At 38.7% G+C, this 10,904-nt stretch overlaps 1 protein-coding gene across 1 annotated transcript; it reads right to left on the minus strand.

Annotated features, from left to right (window-relative positions):
- Window positions 1–1,849: 1,849 nt before the first annotated feature.
- On the minus strand, window positions 1,850–4,174 carry LOC126591249 (uncharacterized). The gene is made up of 4 exons (XM_050256837.1): window positions 3,850–4,174; window positions 2,980–3,739; window positions 2,701–2,896; window positions 1,850–2,584 (listed from the first exon to the last, which is right to left on the minus strand). The coding sequence occupies exons 2-4, from the start codon at window positions 3,424–3,426 to the stop codon at window positions 2,043–2,045; spliced, it is 1,185 nt and encodes a 394-aa protein (XP_050112794.1). The 5' UTR covers window positions 3,427–3,739; window positions 3,850–4,174; the 3' UTR covers window positions 1,850–2,042.
- Window positions 4,175–10,904: the final 6,730 nt, after the last annotated feature.

Consider the following 10,904-nt stretch of genomic DNA (forward strand, 5'->3'; position numbering starts at 1 on the left):
AATAATAGTTCATTTTAATATTTTCTCAAAACATCGTATTTATCTATCTTCTTATATACTTTCACAAGTTTGTCTATGAAGACTAAAGAAACAAAAAGTTCGAGCCTTTGAAAGAAAATTTAGAGCGGCCTGAACAAGGTGCCCATAAATAAAGTTTTCTACATTCCCTAATAAAATAGGACATTCGCATTTTACATCTTCGAAATATCAATCATGTCGTTCAATAATTTTATAACACATAAATTAATAATAGTGGATTACGTCAAGATAACACTCAAATTTGTTTTGATTAGGTCTAACTTCTAACTTGTATAATTTAGAAATTGACCCCACTACATGCTATTATAGCTGATTCTGACCCTACCTGAATATCCCCATTTTTAATGTTTATGATAATAAATTAAAGCGAAATGGATAGAAGGAGCTTTCAAGATTTAAATAATGCTGCTAAATTTTGTAAAATTATACAGACGCCATCATTGTTATGTGGCTCAAAATATAAAATACCCTAAATTTCCAAGCAGGAAATTAAAACAACGCCGCTTCCGATAAAGGTTATGGACCCGGTGGTTCAGTACGAGGCTCTTGTAAACGACAAGTAAGTTAGCAGAATTCATGCAGTGAAGGTGCTATCTGTGCGGGGTGTGGAGGATTACAAGTAGAAGAGATTTTGCAGATTAGGGTTTATGTGTTCAGGAACTTTTCCAAAAGATTATGATCATGTAAAGTTGGCATCACGGACTACTTAGGATTTTCTGTGTTGGCATTCGCCTAGTTTTTGTAACAATTTTCTTCTCACTGTTACGGGATGTTTAGGTTCGATAACACATTATCATGTATATGTTTTTTTTATGCATGGCAATGCGTTATTGAAGTGGAACACCACAATGATGGTAAACTCGTCATAAGTAAGTAATTTCCTTAAAATCATGTCATGTTGACTCAAGTTCTATGTTCAACATTTAGAAATGATACTACAGAATGTCATTGTCTATGGATCAATCTACATTTGTCACAAATTTTACAAACGAAGACTCGTAGCTATCTTCAAATTTGTCATTCCCTTTCTTAATTTCAAATCAAATTCTAGGAAGTGAAATGTTGAATCCGTCCAACGTTTTCCAGCTTTTTTTTTTAAGATAAAACTAACAGTGATGAGAGGCTTAAAAATAACAGTGATAAGAGAGACGATAACATGTTAAATGGTAAATAGAATTATATCACATCTTCATGAGAAAATACTACAAAGCCCATTGATGTTGTAACTGTATAATTTGCTGACAGCCACAGCCTGGCCCCAAAATTCTAAATCAGACTTCCAACATCAGTACCAAATATGGATCAAGGCATAGTTTCATCATACCAAATTAAGAAATTTAACCGCAAGATTTGGGAATATAAGTAAGATATGCCACATTTAATGAACCACACTAAATCCACCAAATTCCATGGAAGAAGATTCGAACTTGAAAGACTGTAGACATAAAAAGTACTCTCTCACAACCTCACTCACGTCGACAATAAATACATTTATCAAATTAACGAACATGTTATTCTAACTGGTTTGACTAAACTCTAATTAAACTCGAAATCCCCAAAAGTTCTTGCACAACTCACGAGACATCACGAATATATACTGAGTTTTCTTCAGTCTTTCGTCATCGGATTCTGTTGCCGATCTCCTCCTCCCCTCCCTACTTTAAAAACAAGAAAATAGGAAATAAACAATTGAATATCCAGCAAAGAGTTTAAAAAATTATTAGAATATAATTATCCACTGAAAAGAATATAAACCATCAGACTGAAAATTATTACCTTCTCTTTTACTTGATTTTCGCACACTAAAATATGAAATTTGTAAAAATATCACTTTATTTATTGCTACTAGTAAATCCGACCCTTACATCAAAAACATAGAAGGGATCAAACGGTTGTTACGCTCTACCATATAAAGCATACACAGGGGCATATACGATATTTCACTTCCTCTAACAGTCTCAAAAGTACAATTAAAACAAAAAATTATCAAAATTATCAAAATTTTACGGTTCACATTCTATAACAGAAGCCAAACCGGTCACGATCTTTACACCGGTCACCGTCGATCTCTTCGGCTTCAGCTCCGGCGGATTCCATTCCTTCGCCGCCGCCATCGCCTTCTCTTCCTCACCGGAACTCGCCGACAACTCAAACACCGGCGCGTCGGCCAACTCACCATCCTCAACCGAGTTTGTCCCGCCCAGACTCAGTTCCGACTCGCCTGACCCGATCGGTGGCTGAGTCGAATCGGACGGGGCCGGTGTGGCTCTAGTGTGAGGAGACAGCCACTTGGCCCGGATGTACTCGGCTTTTCTCCACGGCGGAACTGGCATCCCCTTCTTCTTCAAGCTCTGCTTCGCCGCCTCCGACACCACCGCGATGATCCGCCACAGCCGGTCGTGCTTCCCGACGAAAATGTATGGAAGCGTCTGGAGAATCGCCTTGTAGCTCTTCGTCGGCCGTGCGATCTCGAATTCCGATCTGAAATCGACGTCGATCAGCAGTCTCTCTCCTTTGACGATCACGTCAATGTAATCATATTCTCCTGAAAAAAATAAAAAATAAAAAAAAATCAGCAAATTTAGTCCCGATAATTTCCTGCATTTAAGAAACGGCGTCGTATGGTTAGATAATTTTGTGAGGCGGAGAGAGGGAAAGTACCGGCGGGATAGGACGGAGCTTTCTCCCAACGAGATTTGCAGACCGACGCGTCGTATCCGAGAGCTAACAGACTATCAGAAACGACGGTTCTGCAGGTGTCGTCTTTCTGCTTGCAGCAGGCCTTGTTTTTCTCAACGATCTTCGCCGTGTCGGCTAGCAGGTTCCTCTCGCTCACGCTCTGGCACGAAACCAAACCCTGTGGAAAAACAATTTCACGTCAAAACGAAGTCGTTTTTGAGCTGTTGAAACTCCAGAGAATATCAGATATTTTTTGTATACCTTGAGAAGCTCACATGATTCGGCAGAGGACGTCACGTTGGAGTCGCCGAAACCGCCAAACAGCTCCGATTCGTCTTCCGAACTGTCGTTGCAGTTTCCGTTGAAGCAGTTGCAGCGGTTCCGGCTGCACCGCGCCGCAGTCGATGATTGCTTCTCGTTGCTCTCCTCGATGAAATTCTGAACCATCTTCGTCAAGCACATGGAGCTCGGCTCGAACTCGGCCGATCCTCCGCCGCAGCCGTCTTTGTTGAAATGCGGCTCTTCGATTCCGATTCCGCTGCTGGCCTTCTCCGTCGCCGCTGAGCTTTTCAATACGTTCGTGAACGGCCGCTCGAACAGCCGCTTGAGCCGCGACTTCGCCGCCACCGGCTTGACCGGCTCGAACGGAGTCAGGTCTTCAGGACTCGTGCGAAAATCGATCGGTTGGATTTTCATTGGAAAAGGCATGATCGGCGTGATCAAATTCACGAGAACAAAAAATATTCAGAACCTCCGATCGTCCTCACAAATTTCCTCCATTTCCACAAGGTTAAAGCTTCCTCTCGAGCTTAATCAAAAAATTAAGCCTGATTCTCTACCTATTATACTAATCTATTTTCTCTCCGCAATCAATTACAAAATTCGAAAACGAAAAGCGAAATTTTTCACTAAAAAAAACCGAAATTACAAATTCAAAGCCCGAAAACAAAAGGCAGAGGGTTCTAATGCCGATACATCGATCGAAATCCTTCACTGACAACTCCACAGCATCTTCTCGCCACTGAGATCGATGAATCGAAGCAGAAATCAATAAAATTTGGAGAAAAATAATCCGGATTTTAGCTAAATTCGAGGCTCCTAGCGAGAAGAAGAAGAAGAAGTAGCAAGTACCTTTTAATCTCCAATATTATGTAGTTTCTTCTGCCTCCAATTTGCCAAACAAAGCATGGAATAACTTCGAAACTCTGCCAAGTAAAAGTCGCTTTTGCGTAGGATTTTCTCTGGAAATGCGGTTCTTAGGACTCCCGAGATACGCGACGGCACGAGAACGTCATGATGCTGCCGCTGCTGCTCTCCTCAATTCCAAGACGATAGGCAGCCGGAAACTCCATTCTCCGGCAATACCAGTCTCCGTTCGCCGCCGACGAAACCCAGAAATTTCAAGTGGGAGGTGAAAATGAAAGGAGAGCTTCCTTCCTCTGTTTATGGTTTTTGGTGTGCTGCCCAAAAGAGCAGCAGGTGTGAGTTATAAAAGTAGGAGCTGCTGACTAGGACTACGCCGCCACGTGTGTATCCTACATGGCATAGTACCTAATCCGTCACTGGAGGGGTACGTGTCGGAGGCGCGAACCGGGTTCGTTTCGCTGTTTTCTTTCCGTGCTGACACGTTGTGGTTTTGCGGCTACGTGGCGAGTTGGGTCCGCATTTTTTTTACCGAAAGTACCCTCGTTACCGAGGATGTGGTGGTTTTTATTGGGAAAAGGATCCGGATCTTTTTTTTTAGATCTAAAGAATCTCGTGATCATGATTGTTTATCGTGAGCTTATAAATTATTTAAAATTAAATATAAATAATATCTAACGAAAATTGATGATACAATATAAGGAAAACTAATGAAAAAGGCTTGAAAACTTTGAGTTTTAATGATAAGGACAAAGTAAAGGGTAAAGTGAATAGTACCAGAATTGACTTTTTAGTGTAAAAATGTGGTTTTTCGTTAAAATGAACAATACCGGATGCTTTTCGTTAAAGTTCCCTACAATATACAATAAACAGTCCACGGAATTCTAATTCAGCGATGATTGTTTTCCTTTTTATTGAACCCCTCGTGATACGGAGGTTCCCAATCCCAAAACCGCCCTCACGTTCGTGGCGTGGTCCGAGTTCCAAAAACAATCGGTTTTTCTGGTTTTTTTTTACTTGTTTTTACTGAAATGTCCTCCTCCGGGTGAGAAGATAAGAGTTGGATTGGGACGGATTTTCAGGCCTCGTAGCTGGATGTGCGTTAGGGCAGATTCGTCATTTTGGTCCTTCTAACTTCCAGGTTGAGATTGCGGTGGTTGGTGCGCCTATATGACAGAAAGGCCCTTTGGCGAACCTGAAATTAACGTGGCCCTTTTTCCCTTTTTTATTTTCTTTTTGTTGTTTTTAGGAGTATTTTCTGGAAGTACCCCTGTAGTAAGGGTAAAATAGTTTTTGGCCCCTCAAAAAATTAAATATAAATTTCTAGTCGCACCATACGTTTTACTTATTTTTGCAAAATTAACGTACAATATTGTAGTATTACAAACAGAGCCGAAGCTAACTTCGTGATGAGAGACAAGTGCTCATGTGACTCGAGGTGTTGTTTCACAAAACGGTTTTTGTGTAGCAAGTTATTTAAATGTATGTCAGCCTTTTGATCAATACGAAAATCAAACACACAACACAATAAAACACTTATACTACCTTGTATTTTGAAATTTTATCCCTCCAGCTCCCTTTTTCGAAATTATATACAGGCAAAAGCGCTAAAATTTTGGCGAAACCAACCAAAGTGATGGTGAAAGCTATAAAGGAAACTGAAAAAAATAAATAAATAAAATAAAATGAACTAAAGTTTGTGGGGGGCAAAGAAAATTCAGAGGGAGTAGGGTCCATATTTCGATGACCGTTGAGTGCTTGGTGCCACTCTCTTTTTCACTTTCTATTTTTTCTCAAAAAGTATAAAAAAAAAATTAATAGAAGTACTTTATGGGTGCGTTTGTTGTACCGGATTATCTCGAACTAAGAGAACAGGAAATTAAGAAAAAAATGCAACGCCACGTTGTATATAGGCAGCGTAAAACACTAGAAAATGGAGATGAGCAAAGCATGTCGGTGATGACAAAGACCACACATTGTATATTCCTTCGAGAAAGAGACTTTGAGGCCCTAACAAAATTAACCTAGAACTCAAATTAAACCAAAAAAAAAAAAAAAAAGGAATGAAAGAAATTAACATCAAAATTAAACCCAGAACTCCACACTGCAACGCCAAATCCATGTAAGTTTTCCTACTAACCAAACAAAATTATCCCAGAACTCTAGAACTCCATAAGGTCCAAGAATGCTCTAAAGTGTGTGACTACAGCACTATTCCTTTCAATGGCTTCGACGACACCAAATCTTGGTCGTCAACGATCTCTTCTTCTTCGAGCTCGTCGTCGTCCTCCCTCAACAACACCAAATGTTGGTTGCACAAAAGATGAAGGTGGGTCACCGCTGACGGCCTGACCATGGTGACGGCTATGCATAAGAAGGCGAAGTGTGGATGGACTAGGGGGTTTAGCAAGCGAAAGTGGGGATTAGATGTTGGCCTGGTTTCCTTCTTCTAGTCCTTGCTAATACCAAGCGAAAGCGTGGGATTAGGCCAAGAGGTTTAGCGAAGCATGTAGGGACTCATATTCGAGGTGAGTCCCATTTATTTTAGTCCCACAACCTACCAAACGTAGGATTATAGTCCTACTTAAGGCAGTCCAAGCCAATCTCTCCTAATGAGGTGTAACAAACGTGCCTTATGAGTTTATCCATCTTAAATTATTTTGATTTTTCTTGAAAAACTTGTTAATATTCTCATTAAGTGAATGGTCGATTTGACAAAATACTCTATAAAAATAGTCATGTGGTCATTTACCTGATAATTAAATTCAAGGACCAAATAAATTTAGGGACCACTTCTGTTGAATTTTATTGTAAAGACAAAGTGAAGAGTTATGTCAAATTCAAAGACCATTTCCTCTGTAATGCTAAAGAAAATATGAGATTAATCTGGAAAGCAGGGCTATTTTGGGAAAGCAGGGAATTTTCCTTTTAATTGATGCAAAGCTGTTTGTGTGTCCAGTACGTGGTAGTGATGGCCGTTAGATTGCTTCGGCTGACTGCCAAATCACCCTTAGAATTTGAATCCTCACAGTTGTCGTTGAGACAAATCGGGTTCGGATCTATAGATCCAGCTTTCAAAGCCCGTTAGGACTGGTAGGCCCATAAGTTTTGATGTGGACAACAGTGGGTTAAAAAGGAAAGAGTTAGGTATTCAGGTAAAATGGACCACCAAAAACACTGTTGAAATGACATGTATGTCCCACTAAAGTACCTACGATATAAGTCACTCTATAGTGGGAGTGTAGGATACTAGGATGGTCCTTAAATATTTACATTTAGAAAAATGTTAGAAATACCGTCTTTTTTTATACCATATTTTGTAGATCAATGTGGCTTTTGATGGTTAAATTTTCGTTTTTTATGGTTTAAAATAAAATTTAACTATCAATTGCTACATTGTGTAATCTATAAATCTGATATAAAAAGATGATCTCATCAACATCACCATTACATTTATCACAAACTCTCAATAAAGATGTTGAAATGATAAGGATCCGGATCCCCTCCTGACCTTTAAAAACTGAGCATGCTGAGCAAGCGATTGTGACCCTTGAAATTTGATCAAACGGCTACAAACAAGGTGGCTCTCTAAAAATTATAATAATTGTAACTGTTTGATCAAATTTCAAAGATCACGATCGCTTGCTCAGCAGGCTCAATTTTTAAAGGTCGGGAGGGGATTGGATCCAAATAATAATGCCACCTGATGTGACCAATTGACAAGTACAAGTCCTTTGTGTTTTATCCACACAAAGATGTAGAATGATTGAATAGCTTTTAAGGCTTAGTAGGTGTACTTTGAGCACGAGAGATTCTACATTGTTACCGAGTGTATTCAGAAACACATGATATTTTTCTTCACATTTTCATTAAGTTTGAAGGTCCCCATGAACATGAGGAGCAAAAGTCTTATCAAAATGAGTTGTCCTAGAGTCAATTGAGAACGCACGTGTTACATCATCTCAACTCTTGAAAGGTATTCGCAATATATTACCCATTAAGTGTGGACGTAACAATATCGCAACTCCTAAATAGTGTGTGAAATTTATTGTCAATTGAATGTCGTGGTACTGTCTATCGAGCATGAGCTCGTAATATCTTTTCAATCCTTCATGAGTGTATCACGTGCTCATACTCGATTAACCAAATCATCGTCTATTGTCAAAATATTGACATAATGATTATATTTGATAATTTGTTTATTTAATCAACTGAAATTGAGGGAACTAAAATTTGAAAGATGAAACTTTTTTATTGAATTTGTTGTTACTTGTGGGTTTGAGTAAGGTATATAGTATAGATGATGTGAGTTGTTTAATTATTTTTCTTATACTAATGTTTGCTTTGAGGAGGGTGCATCCTAATGGAATCTTAATTTAACTCATTAATAATTCTACAAGCAAGCACTGCCAAAGCAACCATCATTCATCCAAATTAAGAATTAATACAAGGTTAATTGGAGTTTTGGTCAACTTTAATGTAAAGAAATGCGATACCTTAAGGAGAAGTCAAGCATTCCTAATTTCCGTTCACTATATTACAAGCAAATTGTCAGTTTACCGATAACACGGCTCAATATACAAGTGTTACAATATAATTCGTTGGAATTTTTTTTTTCATTTCCAACTAATTATATTATGACACTTGGTATATCAGGTCGTATTTGTCACACTGCAAATCTTTCATTGCTTACAGCATCTTCGTTTGTAGGTTTGTAATATAACAACAATTTTCCATCGTATTTAATTGTAGTGATGACGTGATGAAATGGTTAGTGTCTGATTAATCTATGAAGTGTATCTATCTAGGGTTTCACACTCAACTTGATCCAAATTCTTAAGGAAAGATAACTTCTTCTTCAAGCAAGTTCATATGTCAATTTTCACCATTATCTATGGGATCCCCAATTAGGGTTAACAATAGTAAGACGAGAAAGACGAACCGGACTAAATACTATGAATTCGGATATATAACACATTACCGATAATGTCATTATGTGGGCAATTTGAATGATAAAAGATAATATTATGCTTGTATTTTTCCTCCATAAGGTAATTATTTGAAGTGTCACATCCTAACCTGGCCCCCTACCACATCCCGGGCTTGATTCCACCGTAGCACGATATTATCCGTTTTGGGTCTCGACCACGCCCTCACAGTTTTATTTATGGAAACTCACACAAAAACTTTCTAATGGGTCACCCATCCTGGGATTGCTCTCGCTGAGATCTCGTTTAACTTCGGAATTCCTAAGGAATCCGAAGCCAGTGAGATCTCAAAAGGCCTCGTACTAGGTGGAGATGAGAATATACATATAAGACTTACAAGATCCACTCTTTTGAGTGATGTGAGATGTTACATAAAGGCATTGGATCTACATCAAGGGAAAGGATGAGTGGATTATCCATAAATAATGGAAGGCATGGCAAAGCTTATGCTTCTTCTGAAAGTAGGGTTTTGCCTAATTGTTACCAACTTTTAGCTTAATTAGGATAAGGGGTGGAACAACGGTGGTGATTTTCTTTGATTCGTTCGTGCATGGTAGAACTTATTTTCAGATAATAATATTTATATCATAAAAGAACTTATTTTCCTTTTACGTACATGACCTAATTGTTTGCTATTTCGACATGGGATTCTAATTTATTTCCCATTTTTATACGCGTGAGGTTCCAATGACTTGAACGTGTCATGATTTGCTTAGTTTTGTGAAAAAATAAATATTGATAGTGATGCAGGACGACGATCTTTCCGGATTATGTCTGTGCGGATGATCGGGATCAATTGATCATGGTTGTTCATCACATATCGAATGGCTACGACCATTCACTGCTTATCTTCTCATGTTCCCTGCCAATTGATCACTGCCTTCTCTTCTCGTGTTCACAGTTCGAACGAGTTTGCGACAGAGGCATGATGTCGCGACCCATCATAAACTTGAATGGCGGGTTCGCGACAGAAGAGAGGTTACAATTCCACCTTCATCGGCAACGGCACGCTTCGGTGCATGATGAGTGTGCAAATCGAAGATGGCGCTTAATTGGGCAGAATCGTAGGGAGGAGGAAGGCAGTTGATGAAACATGGTGTCCATGAATTTGGAGGTCCCTCGGCTGCGACAGCGCGCTTCGATGGCGTAATTTGTTTTTCTTCATCGTTCGAACTGTGGTGAACGACCAGGATCAATGGATACTGAGGCCATCTCCAACCGAAGGGTCCAGAGGGCCAGAGAGCCGAAAATAGCCCTAAAACCGTCTCCAACCGAAGGCTAGGCCAGAGGGCTTAGGAATCTGGGAGGGCCCCACGGGATCGGAGAGGGCTGGAGGGCTGGAGGGCTGGCTGCTTTCGGCCAGCCAGCCAGCCCCGGGCTGGCTATTTTTTTTTTTTAATGTTTCTCATTTCTGTCGGTTATAACCGACAGAAATAATATAATATATATAATATATATATTATTTCTGTCGGTTATAACCGACAGAAATAACAATTAGAATTTAAACTTCCAACGGCTAGCGCCACTAGCCGTTGTAAACCTTTTCTTCTTTTTTTTATGAATTTAAACCTTTTTTTTTCTTTTTTTTTTCTATAACTTCTATTTTACAAAATTTGTTTCAATTTTTTTAATTCTATTTTTTTCCTATAACTTATATTTTACAAAATTTGGTTCATATTTTTTTTCATATAACTTCTATTTTACAAAATTTGTTTCATATTTTTTTTTAAATTCCATTTTTTTCCTATAACTTCTATTTCACAAAATTTGTTTCATATTTTTTTTAAATTCTATTTTTTTCCTATAACTTCCTAAGCCATTATACAACATTAAATTAAATTAAGTAACATGAAACAACATTAAACAATATGAAACAACATTAAATAACATTAACCAACATAAAAATTATACAACACTAACCAACATGATTTTTAAATAAAATTAAGTTGTAGTTTTTAAATAATAAATTATGTTTGGCCCTATGGCCCTTTGGCCCTCGGTTGGAGACGGTTTTTTGTGACAGGGCTAAAACGAGCCCTCTGGCCCTCTGGCCCT

The sequence above is a fragment of the Malus sylvestris genome, chromosome 11 (genome assembly GCF_916048215.2).
Source record: "Malus sylvestris chromosome 11, drMalSylv7.2, whole genome shotgun sequence".
NCBI classification, from domain to species: Eukaryota; Viridiplantae; Streptophyta; class Magnoliopsida; order Rosales; family Rosaceae; genus Malus; species Malus sylvestris.

Bases quoted from the DNA above. Each gene is read 5' to 3' on its own strand.
- LOC126591249 (XM_050256837.1), bottom strand. From the start codon at position 3,426: ATGCCTTTTCCAATGAAAATCCAACCGATCGATTTTCGCACGAGTCCT. The intron at 2,897-2,979 runs GTATACAAAAAA...GTTTTTCCACAG, and splicing joins AATCATGTGAGCTTCTCAAG to GGTTTGGTTTCGTGCCAGAG. The intron at 2,585-2,700 runs GTACTTTCCCTC...TATTTTTTTCAG, and splicing joins AGCTCCGTCCTATCCCGCCG to GAGAATATGATTACATTGAC.